Source organism: Petaurus breviceps, unplaced genomic scaffold (genome assembly GCF_028583685.1).
Source record: "Petaurus breviceps papuanus isolate PSGF00001 unplaced genomic scaffold, PetGlider_PUasm1.0 90594, whole genome shotgun sequence".
Lineage (NCBI taxonomy): Eukaryota > Metazoa > Chordata > Mammalia > Diprotodontia > Petauridae > Petaurus > Petaurus breviceps.
Genome location: NW_027187281.1, coordinates 177,628 through 198,607, shown reverse-complemented (window position 1 = coordinate 198,607; position 20,980 = coordinate 177,628). Strand labels below are relative to the sequence as shown.

General features: G+C 34.7%; 1 protein-coding gene across 1 annotated transcript in view; it reads right to left on the bottom strand.

Annotated features, from left to right (window-relative positions):
• The window catches only part of INTS6 (integrator complex subunit 6), a 90,911-nt gene that overhangs the window by 68,478 nt on the left and 1,453 nt on the right, over positions 1 to 20,980 (bottom strand). The window contains exon 3 of the mRNA XM_069063604.1: positions 20,071 to 20,220. Within this exon, the coding sequence (XP_068919705.1) occupies positions 20,071 to 20,220 (150 nt within the window). The remainder of the gene's footprint in view (positions 1 to 20,070; positions 20,221 to 20,980) is intronic.

The window sequence follows — 20,980 nt, the reverse complement described above, 5'->3', positions numbered from 1 at the left end:
CACACACACACACACACACACACACACACACACACACACACACACACTTCTCCCCTTAATCTCTGCTTGACATTTCCATTTGGATGTTGTACTATCACTTCCAAATATTTTCAAATTAAATTCATCCTATCCCCCAAACCAATCTGTTTTCGAATTCCCTGACAATGGTAACTCCATTCCCCTATACCTTCTGTATCTTTAGCTCATTCTATCCCTTCACTTAAATCTTCATACATTTAGTAAGCAGTTCTCCTTAAGACATACCTCATTTGCATTCCTGCTACCATAATTCAGGGCCTGAATTCATCACCCATACTGTTACTCAGTTCATATTTTTCATGACTTTCATATCATTATGTTACTCAAAAACTTAGAATTCCTATTTTTCTATATCAAATTACATTTCTCTGCCAAAACAATCCAACCATAATCCATTTCTCCAACAATTTCCTACTACAGCTTGGATTCAGCAACATACCTTATAAATTAGACCACCTTTAAAATTATTTTGGTTTTAATTGAATTTTTTCAGATGGCATTCAAAACTGACCTCCCCATCTAATCTACAATTGTTATAAGATTCGAGTATATATGGTATTTAATGAAATTATACTGAGGCCATATTACTTAATGTGTATGTCATGTCAGTTCTTAATCCCATCTGTTCTTGCTTTTTTTATTGCCCATCCCTTGGGTCAATATCAAATTACAAAGCAAAAACTTTCTACAAATAGTCTGTTCCATTCACCCAAAAACAATTCCTAAGACAAAGTGAAAATGAATGAACCCAAGTTTGTAACATATATACACATACATACATATATGTATATGTGGGTACATATAGGAGGTGTATATATAAAAACACAACATACTGAATCATTTTTAAGGGTATACTTTGATGCAAATTAATACAACAAAAGTCTTTAGTAGATTCAAATATTCAATATATATATGAGGAAAACATGTAGATCAATACCTTTTCAAAGCAAAGATTTGATTTTGAATATATCTATTCAACTAAACCTGAATTTGAACCCACCTAAATGATGATAAATTCAAAAGCCTTAATCAGCAACCCACCTTCCTCACAGGAAGACTTGTTTCATGCAACCTCAGCCTACAGAAATGACTGTGACCCTTCCAGGCAATACAGTGGCACAGTGGATAGATTTGGTTGTAGAGCATGGGTTCAACCATGCCCCCCAATACTTACTAGCCATGAGTCCCTGTATAAGCAAAAACACCTCTACGCCTCATTTTCCTTATTTATAAAAGGAGATGGCTGGACTGTATGAATTCCAAGATCCCTTTAGAGATTTAAATCTATGAAAAGTCCTGGGTCAGATAAACAGATTCTTCATAAAATGAACACATTTTAAAATGTTGACTTGTTAAAAGCTTATGTTTACAGGATAGATTACATCAAGAAAATTAAGCTTTTCTGCAATTTCAGGTATCTGACCATAAATTCATGACATGCTATTTTGACTTTCATATTATTTTCTCATAGTGGCAATATAATAACCACATCTTACTATCATTACTATGCTAATCAGAACATTTAAAAAGTAAGTACCATAGGATGAGTTTTTATGAAAAATGACCCAACATTCAGAAAGTCTAAGCTACAGTTACAATTAGATAAACTGAGTCAATATTGGAAGACAATGGTGTTATCTCCTAAACAACAGGCTGTTTGATAAGGTCTCAAAATCCCTCTATTTGAGACCAATAACATTTATATTTAAAAATTTTATTTAATGTGGGATACTGGAAACAATTTTTTTTCTAGTAAGTTGTGAATAATCAGAACCCAAATGGAATGCAAGCTCTTCAAGGGCAGGGATCATCATTGTGGTTTTGAATTATACAGTGCCTGATACGTAATAGGACATCAATAAATACTTATGAATTAATAACAACAATAAAAGAGAATCCCCCCCAAAACTAAGCTCTGCTATTAAAGTATTTGCCAGTAGAGGGACTAAAAGTTAACTTACATCCCTCCTTGTTCTCTACTGTCATTCAATAGAGCAAACTCTGACATTACAATGTTAGAAGAGGATTTCTTGACAAAAAAGCAGTTTATGAAAGTTTTGGTTACTATGTAATGTATGATTACATTAACTTGTCATTCTAACTATAGCTAGCCCCATTAGCTTATTTACTAGCACTCCTTAGCATACTTCAGAGCTATCATTTCATCATGTGAAAAGCATACAGGAAAAAGTAAGAATCTTCACTTCATTCAAAAAGCTGCTAGGGTTATCTCTTAAGAGTAGAAATGTTATCATACTATTAAGTAATTAAAACATTAAAATTCTAAGTACATGAAATTTTTCACTGTATTCAATTAGCTGACAAATGTTCTACTTGTTCACATATTCAGCTATAGTATAATTATGTGACGTTATAAAACTGAATTATAAAACATTCCATTATAGAAATGGAGATAATTCCCTACATAAATGTTTTCAAATTTTTAGATCACATAAAATAGATATTAAAAATGAATGAAAAATTAAAAGGAACATGAGAAAACAATCAGGTGCTAATAGTAATGTCATAACTGTGAGATGAAAATTCTAATTAGTCACAAGGAGAATAAAAAGTAATAAAGATAACTCAAGTATCCTTACCGATAATATAAATAAAATTAAATCCAGATAAACTTCATACCTTAATCGAGCCATTAAGTTTTGCTTCCTCTGGTACCAAGCCTTTACAACAACTGCTAAAAGATGGCAACTGTTGCATTTGATAACATTTTTCTTTTCCAAATGAGTATACTGAGTTAATTTTGATTTTGTGAATTATTCTAATTTTTAAAAAATGTGGGTCATAGGCACACACAAGAGTACTAATTCCCCTAAATGCCCCCAAATGTCAAAAGCTAATAAATTGTATTCTTGATTAATTCTTTAAACCATATCATCTGAGGTAAGTTGCTTCATACTTTAATTATGGTAAATCAAATATATTTTTTATCATCTAGCTAAGAGGCCTTCTGTACAAAAAAGAAAAAAAATTACCTAAAATTTGCTTTTAAAAACAATCTATTCAATTCCCTACTACCTCCCTCCTCTATAAAGTGACCCCAGAAAAAGATCACTGTATATTTTTTTAAAAGTAGCTTTTGAAAAGAAAACTTTAAATACTAGCATAATCATTAAAAATCCTAACTAGTTCTTTTAGTTCCAGAAGGAAACCTATTCCACATAATTCTTGCCCGTGTATACACACATACATTCATACATACATCTGGGAGCAAACAGGGACAGTTAGGAACGTTACTGTCTTAGAATTTACAATGGAAATGTAGCAGTTATAATATCTCCAAGGAATCAATAGCTTCTATTGCTAGAAAATAACGAAGATACTTGTTCTACCTATCTTAGATAACTTGTGTGAAGTCCTGTGGGAACTAAAGTACTATGTAAATGCCATCTATTAGCATTTCCAATTGATACATGTCTATGAGCCTTAGTACTGAAAAGTGTCTATAGCACTGCAATGGCTCTCAACATGCTCCTTGAAATTGGTAAACGTGGTTTAAGGCAAAGGTGCCAAACATGCCACCTGCCTGCTACAAGAGCTAAGAACAATCAAGTGTGGGCAGAGCCAGATTAAAATATAATTCAGTCATACTTAACAAAATAAATTAAAATACAATAAAACAGATCACATTCTATTTGAAAACTAAGTCAGTAAGTGGTCCACAATGATCCTCACTTACAGATTAGTGCCGTCAGTCTCTGAGTCTGATACCACTGGCTTAAGGCACTACTACTGCCAGTGGTACTGCTGCAAAGATCCAAGGATTGGCACTGGCTAGGATAAGCAGTATTCAAGGGACCAGGATCCCCAGCTTGTACCCCCTCCCAAATCAAACAGGACACCTACACCATCTTTCACCTCTCCTTCCATCTGGTGGTCTTGGTCTAAGCAAAAAAGGAAGAAAGTACTTTCTATAAGGAAGACTGATAGCTAAGATACTAATAGATATGTTCTTCAGGGCAAATTTCTATCTAAAAAAACAAAAAAACAAAACCCTTTTCCAGCTCTCTAAACAACTAGAATTATGAGGTAATTCCTATCACTCTCATCTTATGAAATGGAGAAATTAAATTAGATGAAGCTTCAGTTTTGTGCTATGTGACTTGGACAAGTTTCTTAACTCCTCTAAGTGTCAGTTGTAATTTAAAATTTCCATCATGGGAAGACAAAGTAGACTTGGTGAGAGTTTTAAGAACTACTGTGTTCAGGTATCTGGTACTTCTGATTTGTAAAATAACTTCTTTAAAATGATTTACATGTTGCCGATTATTTGGGTTGGAGTGGTATTTTAAAATTATTTTTCCATAAGTGTTGAGTAGCAGCGGGCAGAATTAAAACCCAGATCCTGACTCCAATTCTGGTTCTCATTCTCCTTTGCCACATAGCCAAGGTTTCCATATAAAATTCATACTACCTTTTTATCATTCAAAATTCATCACCAAACACCATTTTATTTTTTTCTCATGTATACAAAATATATAAGAAAAAAATTTTCATGTTAACCAGATAAGGATGGTCTACTTCCAGTATTCTTTCTCAATAGTTTACCTAGACCCAAAGCCAATTTCTAATACCTGGCATTGATTTCTATCATATCCATAACAAACCTTGATTTGATTCAGCCTTAAGGATACCACCATTGAGTACTTTGCTCTTCTGTTAACAGTCCAGAATTGCTCATTCCTACTAATGAAGCCTATGGTCTAGCAGGGCCTGAAATGAGATTTAAGATGCCCTTGATCCTGGTTCTGCTCCATATTATTTACATCATTTGGGGCATTTCACAACTTCTCTAGGCTTCAGCTTCCTCGTGTATAAAATAAAGGAGTTTGATTTTCTAAGCTAGGCCCCTATAACTACTATGAATGGGGGAGGGGTTACAAAAAAAACTATCCGAAAATTTCTCTTAAACCCAATTTCCCTGTACCCAAGAAAGGTAACCCACACATAGGCAAGCTTAGGAGAACTCTACCTAAATTAGGTGCTTTTTATCAATCTGAGATAATACTAACCCCAATGAGAAGGTAGTAGAGGGTGAGTGATTAATGGGATAGACAGGTTTCCAGCTCCTCCTGAGTGAAATCTTCAGCTTCACTTCGTCCTTCATTAACTTGTTGTATACAAAATCCCAAGTTATACAAACCATGTAAATACAAAATATAAGTGACTTGTACTATCCATGTACTACTTGCACTATCCTTGGGCTAAAACAGTAATGAAGAGGTACATGCATAGTCCTCCAAGTCAAACTCTATGGTTTACTTAATTACCAAACCTCGAGGCTTTAATTCCTTATAAAATTTGGCAAAGCCCAGAATCCAGAAGCAGATGAAAAGGAGGATACAGTTCTAGATGATCTCTAAGGCCATTTTTATATAGATATATATTATATATACAGATACATATTGTATATACATAGATGTATATATACATATATACATATCCATATATACACACTAACATTTTCCACTTCAAGTTTTTATTTAGAAATACTAACTTATTTATAATATTCAATTTATTATAAGCCCACAAGTCATAATTGAAAAGAATTAGGGAAAGACAAAAGGATGCTTTTGTTTTAAGTCAGCAGAACAAAAACAAACCAATAAATTTAAGTAATCCAACCAGTAGTTTCTTTATAGGACAACAGCCTCAGGAATATAGATTTTAAGTGAAAAACTAAGTTGATCTGCTTAAAGTCAAAGGAAACTTTAGCATGTTTTTGGTAGTAACCATAACAAAATGTTAATATTTGTCAAAACCTTAACATATATTTCTAGTAACAAGCATAGCAAAAATTTTAACTACCGGGTAAGTATAAAAGTGGCTTAGAAGGACAGAGGGAGGGAGAAAGCTTGACTGAACAGCAAGAGAGGGCTTCAAAAATACAAGAATGATAATGATAAGCATATACTCCAAAGCAACAGTTAAGGAGCAAACCTCTAGAAGAACCAAGAACATAACGGGGTTGGTTCTTCCCTTTAAAAAGAGCATCTGAATTGTATGACTCAGTTACTGATTGTGAAGTAGACCTACAAAGCTTGTGTATGCTAAGCTCAGCAAATAGTGCAATCTACAGCAGGGAAGGGATGGAGGTGTGGACCCCTCTTGGGCATTACTGTTAGTCCCCAGAGATCATTTATAGACAGCAGCATAACTGCTACCCCTTGATTTTTTTTCTAATGCTTTTTAAACAGGATACTCTGACAGATTCAACAGGAATACTCCTTAGCTATCCAAATGCCAGGCACAGTTGACAGTCATAGAGATTAGGCACAAGAATTTCTGCTTCATAACTGCATTTTGAGGTTAGAAGACAAAGAATCAGAAAGCAAAAAGGAACTCAATATTTACCCAAAGCATCTGCTATGTGTAATTGGGTTCCTTTATCCAAAAAAAATTAGAGGGAATATCCACACTTCCTTTAATCAAGTTAGCATTAGGTCTCTGATGGGTTAAAAAGTTTTTGTTCTAATCACAAAACATCTCTTTCTGACTAATTTCCACCTCAACAACAGATGTCATATATCTACCAAATATGTTTAGAAAGCTATGTATGTATTTAAGATGAGAATTAGTTTATGAAACTGCAAGCTTTATCTCATTTTGCTAATTATACTAGCTTTCCACATAGAATTCCAAATATCTATGAATGTACAGGTTTCAGTATATCATTTGGGCATTAAGAAATTACTTCTGGGGGTGGCTAGGTGGCGCAGTGAGTAAAGTGCCAGCCCTGGAGTCAGGAGGACCTGAGTTCGGTTCTGGCTTCAGACACTTAACACCCACAAAAAAAACTAGCCATGTAACCTTGGGCAAGTTACTTAACCCCAATTGCCCTCCAAAAGGCAAAAAAAAAAAAAATTTACTTCTGTAGTCCCTTTAAATTGAAACAATGTCAACTATTAAAATCATTAGGGAAACTCCACTTGGTCAATAAGAATTTAAAAGGCTATTGAGATCGGAGTCAGAGGACCTGCCATTCTTTAACCTGTGTGACTTTGAGTAAGATACTTTACACCTCCTTCCATGCCTCAGTTTTCTAATCTGCAAAACGATGGTATATGACTACTCCCCAAAAAAGCCATTATGAATTCTAAGGTCATTTCTAGCCAAGTCTATGATCCTCTCATTTTGGTAGAAAGATAAAATAACTAGAAAATGCCAACAAAAATAAATTATCCCAAGTGTTTTTAGGTCTGTTTCCTCAAACTGCTAGGGATTCTATACATGATGAAATACGGAAAAATAGTTTTAGACATATGTACCACTGCTATCTAAAAAAACAAAACAGTTCATTTGACTACTTTTCTGTTAACAATCATGTCCATGAGATAAGCTGGAAAAAATGTTGATCAGTCATTTTATCTATGTATATCCATGGGAACAACACTGGTAATCTGTCTCCTACCTATCCTATTTATAAATTTAAATTCATATACTATAAAAAAAAAACCCACCCTATTTTATCATTATGTGTTTTGTGGCTCCAGCATGTAAGACAAATTTACAATGAAAACATTCTCTAACAATTTCTGAAATTCTACCTAGAAGAAATGATGGAAAAATGAAAACAAAACAAAAACAATAAAGGAAATCTGATACGTATCTGACATAACGTACACAATATAAAAATTTTTTTAAACAATAATGACTTCATTTGGATACACTAAAAGACAAAGTTGTTAACTAAATCTCATGTGGAAGAATAGATATTCATGTTGGCCAGTGGTTAGGGGAAAAAGAAAAGGAAATTCCAGGGTATATATCCATTGTCCAAAGGGATGGAACAGAGGTCCTTCACGTGTAGTCTAAGATCTTCTTTAATATTTTGTGTATTTCAGCATAGTTTCCTTTGTAAAATGGGTCCACAGGCTTCATTAGCCTTCCAAAGGAGTCTATGACACACATAAAGATTAGAATCCCAGGATAAAGAGTTCCCCTAGTAGAAGGGTATATATATACACACACTTCAACCTCTTAATTTTGTATTTACAAATGAAGAAACTGAGGTTCAGGGCAGTTAAATGACTTTCTCAAGGTCACTGGTAGTATCAGATGGGAAATGCAAATAGGATCCTCTACTCCAGAACTTCTAACTCAATGCTCTTTCTACTGTACCATGATGATCTGACAACTTTAAATTAAAATAAAATTTTGAAAACGCATACACATAATATTTAGTAGTTTTCTTAAAAGTACTCACTTTTAAAGCAAGAAAATATTTTTTAAAATCAGCTTTAGTTTAGAAATTTACATTTCATCATCTCTAATCCATCCCACTCCTACTCCCTTACAAAAGGGAAGAGATTAGATACCATTAAATTGCCAAGCATATTAACTACCTAACAAATGTTCATTTTTAATTTCACAAAAAACCAAAGCAATTTCCAAATATATTATCTTTCCAATAATATGTAACTATCCATGGAAGGTTCAACAATATAGAAATCAAACTATTAAGTGAATTTTTTTTCTTAGAATCAGAACTACAGATTCAAACATATTACAGATCAATGCCATAGAACATAACAATTACACAAAGTATTAAAATTCATAGACATAACCAGTATATGTTCATTCTATCTCCCAAGACTAATACTCTTATTTTCACAGATCATTTTCCAATATGCATTAAGTTTTAGGTTTTTGTTTTTGCTAAAACCTGTTTTAAGACCAAATATAATATTATACAATAAGAGGTAGTGTGGTACAGTGAAGCAAGAGCTAGCCTGAAGTCAGGAGGACCTAAGTTCAAATTCTGCCTCTGAAATATACCAATTTGTCACATGACCCCTGGCCAAGTCACTTACTATCTCTCACTGCCCCCAGCAACTCTAAGTAATAGAGAACCCTCAGAGGGCTTGTAGGCCAAATCTCTCAATTCCTCTCATTTCTAAATCTATGATCCTTTAAAATCTTATAAGATTAAGTTTTTAATAATTTGTCTTAATAAATCAAGACTTTTAAAATTTTGATTTCCACTCAAACTGGAGGTGAGAGAGAAATTAAATGTTAACGTTTAGAAATCCAAGTAGTTAGAAAACATATAAGAATTTAAATTATATTTACTATTTTTTTTTACTATTTTTACTATTTACCTATTACTATTTTACTATTATTTACTATTTTATTATTACTTACTCTTGTTACTATTACTATTTATTATTTACCTATTACTATTTATAAATTTACTATTCTTAAGTGAATTTTAAATGAATAACAATCAATATCTAGGTTAGATCCCATAACTGCAGTACAGAAATGCTTCCTTCAGAAGTGGCATTTTGAGAGGGCTAAGAGGGATGGAGGGCATGGGGAAATGCAGAACTTATGGGCAGTGGGTGGGGAAGATTAGGGAAGAGAGCCACACACTTAAGATAATGTCCTAGAAGTGACATTCAGGACTTCGTTTAAATAATGGATCAAATATTAAGCAATCTAAGCATAAGAAGGATTAAAGAATCATTCCTGACTCTATGAAAAAAAAAATTAATAGTAAGAAACTCAATAATTGATAGTGTTAGTATTAATGCATCAAAGGAATGGAAATGACTAATAATTTGAAATATTTTAAAATATTCACTTTTAAACTGAATTCTGATACGTTTGGATACAATTACCATAGCACGAACAGACTGCTAGATATGGCAGTAAATTAAAAAGGACTGGGAGGCAAACAGGTCTGACATCTGATCTGGAGTCAGATTAACACTGGGAAAATATCAGTGTATGATATATAAAATGTTATGTATGAATAGTTATAATCATAAGCATAAATAAACTTATAAAATGTATTAAATGGATAGACAATCCTAAATTTAAGGAATCCAAACCATGAAAGAACACATAAATCACACAAAATAAGACTAAGAAACATAACGGGAAAAAAATGGAAAAAGTAAAAAGAGCTCTGCAATGGGCATGGGAAGCTAAACAAGTGTCAAAAGACTAGATTCAATTTCTGCAAATCTCAATTTATGATGTTATTAAAAACTGATCTATATTGTACATTACCTATTTACAATATGGAAGGCCATTTTATCAGAAACAAAATATTATGAATGAACTGCACCCTTAACTCAAATACTAGTTTCATTACTGAAGGAAACATTAAGATGGCAAGCACAATTGGCTCAATGTGGCATATGAAAAAATTAAAATTTTTAGAAGGAACTTCCTTCTACATGTATTCACTAAAAATCATCAAAACAACTGAGTCAGCACTATGCATGAGATGGGAATTCCTACACAATTATTTTTTTTATTATATTAAAGAGGATTTTGTATGATTCACAGGAGACAGGAAAAGTAATACTAGTGAAAAGCTAGCTAGACTTGAGAGTTAGGAAAGACAAAGGGGTTCAATCTTCTCCTGACACTTAATGACTGTGTGACCAATAGTCAGATCAATAAACCACTCCTATCCTCAATTCTGATTCTATAATTGGGGAAATACTTGCACTATCCTCACAGGATTGCTGAGAGCATCAAAATATGCATGCAAACCTTAAAGTGCTATATACTAATCAGCTCTTACTATTATTGTTGTTGTTGAGCAGACAGGTGGCACAGTGAATAGGAGGGCAGGACTGGGAGTTAACAAGACAGGAGTTCAAATCTGGCCATAATAGCTGTGTGACCCTGGACAAATGTGTAACCCTACTTGCTTCAGTTTCCTCATCTGTAAAATAAGGTGGAGAGGGAAATAGCAAACCACTCCAGTACCTTGGCCATAAATGCCAAATGGGGTCACAAAGAGTAGGACATGACTGAAATTACTGAACAACATTACTATGGAGCACAAAAACAAAGGGAAAAAATTCTAACTGGAATTTCATGGGGAGAAATTCAAGACTGATATAAAATTGGGGCCGGTAGGTAGCACAGCGAATAGAGCACGGGCCCTGGAGTCAGGAGGACCTGAGTTCAAATTCGGCCTTACACTTAAGACTTCCTAGCCATGGGACCTCAGGCAAATCACTTAATGCCAATTGCCTTCCCCCATCCAAAAACAAAAAGAAAAGACTGATAAAATTTGTTTTTAAAAATTGGTGGTGATATGATTTCTATTACTTTTAATTTTGGAAGAAATACTGATATTAATTTTTCCCCAAACTGTAACACACAAGCATAGAATTTGGCAAATAATATCAGAATAGGTTGCTGGATTATTAACTCTTATACTGGGTCATGATCTGAAAAGAAGCATTCAAACTGAAAATATTACTTAACACTGAAACCTTTCCCCCGCTTCCCCCTCCCCCCCACCAAAAAGCGACATAACTAAACAACTTTATCTTTGAAATGTGCCCAAGAGCCTTGAAGTCATAATTCTTATCACCAAGCAGGTAAATTTGCATTTTGGTTATTCCATAAACTACATACAACTGATAACCTACAGAAATTCCATGATACTCCCATACAGTAAACACCAGCTTTGCTATAATACTGTAATAATCCCCCTTTCCAAACTTGCCTCCAAAATCAAGATACTTCCAGGGCATTATACCTTCATCTGAATTTTTAAATACCACTAGTACACATACAAATATATACGTGCATATGTAACACGCAGACATTTATATCAGCATGTAGAGGTCCTTTGTGCAACATGCATAACTGGTTCTAAGACTGACACAAAATATTCTGTAGATAAAAACCAACAACTTCAGAATCAAGTTTAGTAAGAGGGTTTAATCAAGGTTTATAAATATACTTCACATGCTTAGACATTTTGCAAACTACACAATCTAATGTTTGAGGGGCACTCTTGAGGAATCAAATTTCAACTTATACTTATAATTTTAACTATAGGGAGTATATTCTGATCAATCTTTTCTATCACCTACGAACACAGATAAGCAAACTACAAAATGCTTATTTCTGATACAAAGGACAATCTAATAACTGTAGTTTTCAATCTTCGATATAGTGTGATTCCTAAATTGAAGACTCTTAAATACACAAAATTGAATCTTTTTTTTCCTCCCACTCATTGGATTAGTCACACATGGCTAATCATTCATTAGTTACATGACTTATTGCTAACTAGAACAATCTCCAAGATATTTTTCAAGTTGTTTCTCACATACACAGACTTCTTTTAATTTAACAAGTTTCTTAAAGGGAAAATCATGAAGACTTTTACATTTCACATGGTCTTCACCACTTAATTTTAGGAACCCTGAAGTTCATCTTTTTAATATTCTTTCAGCTCGAGGTCTAGTACAGATCCACTCAACAAAAGCATCTTTTGATTTTATAAAAAAGTCCATTTAAATGGCTTAAGTTTCTGAAATACATCTTAGTCTATATACAAATATGGTGATAAATTTATCATGAAACAAATACTTTGCACTATATTGAAGCAACAGGAAAAGCATACTACTACATTCTGATACTGCTATTAGACTTTTCAACCTACATAATTGTATGTCTGAATGTCTTCATATCTGCTACATAATAAAAAGAATTTTAAAATTTATATAACTGGAGTAACAAGTCTTTGACTTGAACTCTAATTTTGGGGGGAAAAGTTACTCTGGAAACATGAAGCTTATTAAACTAAGAATGGATCACAAGAATGATGCTTCAGGGTGGAAATCTCTTATAAATTTCAATTGTGAAACGTCAATCTTAAATGAGATCACTTACTTGCAGAGCAGTTTTTCTGTCCTACGATTTTAACACCCTTACCTAAATTGTGTCCAAGACCTAAATATACACGGGGCAAGAGATTCTATCTTCAGATTTAGATTCCTTCCAACACTGCTCAACAGATTACAACTTCCTATAGAAGTTTATTTTCACATGTATATTATCCTTTGAAAACCCTGTTCTGCTACTCTCACAAACACCTTCAAATTTGTAAACTTTTATGCCGTTAAGACCTCAATAATACCTGTGAAATCATTTCAAATTTGGCTTTTCAGTAATAAAATCTAAAATACTGTTAAAGAAAATACCTTCTAAGGCCAAAATGCACCAAAAATATATTCTAATACCACTATAATCCAGAGTTATCACCTCTTAATACAGTATGAATTTCAAAGAGCCATGGTTTGGCTTTTTTTTTTTTTAAAGAAAATCAAATATTAAACTCCTCGAGTTATCGCTCATAAATCAAGCTATTCTATTTAGTATATGGCTTTGGGAAAGTTAAACTTGTCAGCTTCAGCTGAAATATAGGGATGTAACTTTCAAACTTTGAAAAAAACAATTCTATTATATGCCTTCAAATATGCCAAGTCTCTTAAAATATCTAAAACGTTAACTCAAGATTATCTATACATCTTAATCTAAAATGGTAACAATCATCTCAATACACTCCTCATTGAAAAAAATTTAACCAAAATAGAAAAAAATTGTACTGAATGCTACTTTGTAAAAAAAAAATTAATAGTGCTTACAATAGTTAAAATGTTACATAAGTTAATAGCCAAGCCAAGCAATTAACACAAAGGGATGAGTAGCACTCTTTTTTAGTAAAAATGCTTTGCTTTCACAATAAAAAGTGGTACAGATATTATAATTGTGCCTGTCAACTAAAAAAGAAAAAAAAAACCCTCAATATAATTTATTTATCTAATATCCCCAGGTCTTAAACTGAGAAATTCACAATCTCTGGAGTTGTCTCCTCCAGTACAAAAGGTTGAACTAAAGGATCTCAAATTCTATCAATTCATAAGCATAATAAAATAGAGAATTCCTTGGAAAGTTTTTTTAGCGATGGTGGAGCTTCTACACGCGTTAAGTTAGGCATTGTTTCAACATATCAATGGGCAATAATCAGGTTAGATGGCCTGAGCTTTTTGTTCCCTCCCTCTTCCCCAAAACCAGACCAATACTCCAAAATCAAGGTGATTCAGAATTATGATGAATGTGGTTATTTAAACTACAGAGATCAAATTATAAGACAGTGTACAAGAAACTTCTACACTTAAAACTTAAAATGTAAAATTTATACTAAGTGATCTTATCTATTTCTCACGACACCTTGAATTTTTCCCCCAAAAATGTTTCAGAATATTCCATTTTACTTTCATTCAAATTTAACATCTGACCTTCAAGCTTGAGTTTTAAATACTTCAGTGCCTAATTAATAAGCTCTTCTTCCCTTGGAATCATTCACAGGAAGAAAAAGTAATGGAGAAGGAAATGGTAAATCACTCCAGCATCTTTGCAAAGAAAACCCCATGGACAGTATTGGCAAGCTATGGTCCACGGGGTCACCAAAAGTTGGACAGGAGCGAACCACTTAACAACAAAAGAAATAGTAAGTCTAGTATTATAGTCATTAGGTTTGGATCTCATCTTTGTTACCAGTATACCTCATTTTAAACGTGCTAAGGGGCCCTCCTGAGTAAGAAAACCATTAACAACCTACAAAACACAGGGTATTTTTTCAACACAAAGTCTCTAAAATATGTACCTTTTAAAAAAAAAAGATATCATTTCCATATATATCATATATGCTAATAAACCAGGAAAACCTTTTTTTATTCCATACTTTTAAGTAACAAACTTTCAGGTCACACTTTTTATTAATGTATTACTGCTACACTGCATAAAGCTTTGGTAAAAATTTGTGCTTTCACACAATTCAGTAGTAGAACTAAGAATTTTTCAGGAGTACATAAAGCAGAAAATGTTTCCTGCTTCTATTTATAAATTTAAACAAAAAAGAAATCAGACAATCACTTATAAAAATAATCATTGATTTCCACTTCTGATTGGCAGTGGAACTAAATTTAGTAGCATAAAGTGTCTGTCTATAAAGCCTGATGACCTCTAGGAATTCCTCTATGCTTTATCTTGATGACCTAAGCATGTCAGTTTTGCAGTTATTAGAAATGGGCAAAATTTCAGCTCAGCTACTCGCCAAAGTGTCCTCCTGTTGCTAAGCCTTAGTTTCCTCATACGTATGTGAGATTAGGGGGTTGGAAATGATCTCAAAAATCCCTTCACTTCTAAATCTACGATCCTGCCTTATATCTGTATAGCATTTTATGCTCTGAATTAAATCCTAATTCTCCCATGGTTCTCACAACAATCCCATAAGGTAAAGAGGGCAGGCAGCATCATATCCATTTTATAGTGGATGAAACTGAGAAACATAAGGGTTAATTAAGTAACTTCACTAAAGTCACACAAATCAATGAAAGTTGGGGCAATAATCCAACCTCCAAAGCCCATGGGCACAATGTTCTTCTCACCATACCAAACTACTAGTATCAGGAAAATGCACATTCCATGGCAAAAATTCTGGAGAAAATTTATGCAGCTGTATGAAGCAAGAAAAATAACTATGTTAAAGGCAGTGAAAAGGTACAGGGATAGAGAGCACTATTCACCATTACACTAATGGCTTAAACTATTTTCATGAATATAGAATATTTGATTGTCTCCAATTTATTTCCTTTTGGGAAAGACCACAGCCAAAAAATAATGCAGACTTTCAGTACTTCAAAAAAGGAAGGTATACTGACAGGAGTAGACACTTGCTTAAAAGTTAAATTTCATGGATAAGAAGAGATAAAACTATCCATCATTTAAAGGATTTTTATATCAAACAGGAGAATAAAATGTTTAGATGAAGTAATTTTCTACCTAAGGATCCTTCTGTTTGAGTATTCTAAATTCCATCACTTCATCAACAAATGGAAAAGCATAAATAATAAAAGGCATTTTTAGGCATTGAAGGCACCAGGCACATACATGTCCCCTCTTTTTTCCCTAAAATGGCTAAATTTTAAAATGGAATTCCACATTATACATATACAGCTTGTATAATCCAGTTCCATCTTCATTTAAATACTTGAACAATTATAAGAACTAGGCATTAAAAACTATAATCAATTTATATAAAAAAAGCTCATAAGTATTTTTTTTTAATGATCTGTGATTTTTATAACGCATCTTTAATTTCTACAGTCTAAAGAGTTTCTTGGATATAAAACAAGATTAAAAGATTTGCCCAGAAGATGGATTAGAGATAAAATTTGAACCCGGGTCTTCCCAATTCCAAGGCTGACCAGAGACTCTACTATAAAACACATTATTTTTAAAATTAGTCACTGAGTCAAGTGTAAGCATTACCCTTTTAATAGTGCAATACTTAAGCAGGTAATTTTACACAGCATGTGAAGAAACTAATTTTATATGGCACTAGTTAAGGGAATAAAAAAGATAGCAAGTCGGGGATAAAAATGTCAAGTTTCAAATGAAAATAGCCTCAAAGTAAAGGATAAAAAGCTAAATAAAGCTTAGAAATCCTTCTTAAAACCTGTTTCACTAACAAGTGACACTAGGAACTAGAAAATTAAGGATTAAAGCACACTTTAACTTAGACCTCGTAAGTTTTAAAGATGTCCTCATTTCATACATAAAGACAGATTCAGATCTTTAATAGCATAGAAAGGATTGTTTGAAAACATTTTTAATATTTTAGTTTAAAACTGATCTCCAATAGTAATTTTATGACAAGATGGTTTAAGTGTACATATAGTATAATTACACTTTTAAATAAAGATGTTGCTATAACTAGACAAGAAAAATTTGGTTATCGCACTAGTTTCACATTTGGAGAAAAATACCTGAACTGAAAAATATGTTCATTTAATTGAATATTTTTTAATCAAACACATTCAACTGTGGATGGTAGTTGTGCTTAGTACATACTATGTAGAGGACTGGGCAGAGGTATTTTCATGGACTATCAATAAGAAATATTCCACTTTCCGTTCACTTCCACAATATCTGCCCGTTCACTTCCACAATATCTGCCTGTAGATTCTACCAATGGTCAACACCAAAAAATGTGTTTTATTTGTACAACTAAAAGACTTCAGGCAGCCAGGTGGCTCAGCAAGTAAGACCACTGGCTCCGGTGTCGGGATGACCTGGGGATCAGATCCGGGCTCAGATACTTGGCACCACACCCAGAAATGGCTGGCCGTGTGGCCTCGAGCAAGTTGCTTAGCCCCAACTGCTTAAAAAAAAAAAAAAAGACTTCCAACAAGGCAAAATGGGTAGTGGTGAAAAAAAAAAGTTTTCCAGCAGTTTTCTGGATCAAATCACACATTAAGATATAGTACATTTTTGCCTGAATGTAAATGTGCAGACACACAAGTACTGGCTGTTATCCAAAAACATGTTAGAATTCTGGTACTATCACCTACTGTCTTATAACCACAGGAAGCTAGCTCATTTCAGGATCTGTGTTGCTCATCTGTAAAGTAAGCTTGGAAAAAAAGATGATCCCAAAGATCTCTTCTGGCTCAAAAATCCTATTAATTTATATATCCAGTATAAGACAAAAGTAAAATGCAAAAAGTTTGGTAAGATATATGGTAATGTGAAAATATTTCATAACAGACTTTACCATCTAAGATCTCTCAGTTTACTTATTTCCCCATACTTTACCTAGTTAAGACTATTTACATGCCTAACATAAGGTTTGCTAGAGTTCCAAGAATCTTAGAATTTCTCCTTGGTTAACAAAGGTCCCTCAGAATTTCCATGGGTCCACTTGACTTCAGGCATAACAAAGGTACCTGGGTAAAAAGGAAACCTAGAAACTTTACTTGTATAGTCTTAAATATATAAGTAGGAATTTAAATGTACCTGAATTTTTGAGGAGGCACTTTATTTAGTTCATTACTTCCTTATATTGATAATCATGTAAGCATTCATTTGAAACTTTTTTTTTCAACTACTTGAATAGCAATGTCTCAATTTTTTCCTCTAACGGTATAGTACTTAAAAGTATTTATATAAACTCTAGGATCTACTTTATAAACAGGGAGATACCCTCCATACATCAAATGGGGATCAAGTCTTATCAGGTTTCTTTTAGATTTGAATGGGGCACAAAAAAATTCCCCACTTAGTGGCCAACTTTCCAGTGATGGCTCTCTCTGACCTCAAAACTAACTTTTGGAAACTGAAAATACCGTCCCATCACCTAAGTTAGTATTCAAAAGCCTTTCAATCCAGATAGGACCTGCTACCACTTATGATCAAACTGAAACAACCATTGGTTGTTGTCCACCAACAAGCCAAGGTGATCTTCTCATCATGATGAAGCATCTTAAGTATGGGCACTTTAGTGCTCCAAATTCATGCTTATTATTCAAAATATGAGTAGAGCTGTACTACTCAACTACATCAATCTCCTCCTACATCCCTACAAAATTCAGACATGCTAAAACTCAAAACATCATTTCAAGGGCTCTTCCCCTGTCCTATGCCAAATACAGCAGAACCATCATACTCTTAAAAACTTTTATCAAGTTTGAGTTTAAATACTAGTGTGCTCCAGGCAAAAGTTTCTATCTGGAAACAGCAAGATAAAAAATCAACACAAGCCCCTCCACACCATTAATCTATTTTTTACATATAAGAAACTTAATATTCAAAAAACCATTTGAATTGGTGAAATAAGATGAATAAGGGACCTGATGGCTTTCCATAAATTAAAAACTTTAAAAATGTAACAGGAGATGATATATTCAATTAGATGAATTCTGAATCTGTGAAAGAGCACGTTATATTTTACCATATGAGAGCAAAAAAGAAAATCATTATCCTTTCACAGCACCAATGACAAACTCAATTTCCTAGGCCAAAAAGTAGTTAATAACTGAAGAGAACTAGCAGAAAGTGAACTGGGAAGTTGGGACAGAGAACAGAAGGAACTATACTGGAATAGATATAAAAAGAAAAAACAGACATAATACAGGAAGACAACACTTATGCAGGTAAAGAGAGGATTCTGAAATGGTACATTACATTGAAGGATATGTTCTCAAAATTCATTTTGAGGTTGATCTTCCCAATAACTAGCATAGTAGCCTTGTGAGAAATTCATATCACTTTTTCCTATGGGGATACCAAAAAATACTTATCTCAACTGAATTCAGGTATGCTCCTTCTCCTACAGTAAATTTAGTTTGTAACAAAAGTGGGAGAGAACAGTCCTAACTGGAAGTCATGCATGGTTCATGGGAGCTGAGTGGAGCAAAGGCAGACATTTAACTACAACAGATCCCTGTGGTAGGAATGGAATGTACTTCCAGGTAACAACTGAACCTCTTGGGTCTTGGGAAGATCTTTTATTTCTCAGGCCAACAGTCTCATGGAATGTTTTAATGGAGCAACTTGATTACTCCATATCGAACCATCACGCTGATTAGAGAATGATGTTGCCAGGCTCCAAAAGAGGTCTTGTCTGATCCTCAAATTGATGAGCAGCAGCTGTAATACAGGGACTTAGGGGTTAAGGGTTCTTCCAGAACTTCCAGAGAAACCCAAGGGGTTGAATGAAAAAAAAAAAAAAAGCTCTTAGGAAAGAGCAAAAACCTTTTGTCTTCTGGACCTAACATTTTTAGTTCATTAAAACCAGTAGAAGCCAATTCTGGATCCTTCAAAAACAAGTTCAGAAATCCTAATGTATTCAAGAGGCTGTTTGAGAGGTCTGCTGTTAGGTGAGAGTGTACTTTTTTTACCCTTTCAGACAAGTAACATACATGGAATGGATAAGCACTGGTGCAGGAGAGATCGAGTTCCCTATCTTTTTTTTTTTTTTATTGACTAACAGGATGAAGAAAGCCACTAAGCACCCAATAATGCCTGTGCCTCAAAGTCAGAGCAACAGTTGTACACAGTTGATCACAGGAGCACTATACTAAGCAGGTGACATTAAGACATAACAGATTTTCCTTCTCTTAATCACAAATTAATTTCAGTATTCTTAAACTGTATTAGTGTAGTCAAATGTCATCTTATTAAAGAAGGAATTGAAGTTCAGAAAACAAATGCTTTTTCGAGAATAACATGAGGGGGCAAAACTATTCTTAGGGTGCCCCTAATATGTGTATGTTCCCCCCCCCCAGTTAAATCTGCTGTTGAGAGTAGGTATATTTAAACACTTCATAGTTTTTGAACTGGAATTGCTTCTTCAGAAAAAAGGAAAATGAACTAGTTTGCCCGCTTTAATATTCAACCTACCTGCCCATAGTTGTCTATGCCAGTTACTAATCTATTTAAATTTAATAAATCAAAAGCTGTCCTTAGGGATTGGCCAAGAGTCGTAAGTCCTTCAGCTTGAAGGTTTTTCAGTTCATTCATAAACGTGGCGTGGTTTTCTTTCCATCCAGCCTGAAAAGAGAAATGCAAAATTGTTTATTTTTCAACTATTAAGGGCAGGAAGGCAGGTACACATGGACAGCCCACAGTGGGCTGCACCCAAGACAGCTGCTCTGCTTTACACCACGGTTTCAGTGGTTCACAGAGCACACCAGCAAGCAAAACCCAACGAACCCCTCCGCACCCCCCAGGCCTCTCGGGGCGCTTCTAAAGGCTACTTCCTGGAGCCGGGAGGCATGCCCGGACCCCCCAGAAAGGCCTGGCCCCATCCCAGGGGCATTCATCTGGGGCGCAGCGGCCTCCCAGGGCTCTATCTCCGAAAGCCTGAAGCGCTCCGCTCTGTTCCCCCCCCCCAAACTTCCAAAGAAAAAGGGGGCCCACAGGCTCTCAAACTCGGGAGGCCCGACGGGGAGTGGAGCGGAGCCGCAGGTTCCTACAAGCATCTCGAGACCCGATTTTCCCTTTAATGCAAAACTTGAGCCCGAGTTGCTGCCGCCGCCGCTGTCACTTCTCTAACTTGAATAAATATCCCCCACAGTGCCTTGCTGCCGCTGCCGCTGCCGCTGCCGCTGCTGCTCACACCACACAGGGGGAAATGTCGGCCATGTTGATAGCAGCGCCGCCGCCGCCGCGGGCTGCCCGATCCGGGCGGCGTGCAGGAGGTCGCGGCCGCGGCCGCTCCTCTTCTCTCGGCCCCAGAAGTATCGAGGGTGGGGGGGGTGGGGGGGGGGGGGGGGGGAGAGGGGGGAACGGAGGGGGGACGGGGGACGAG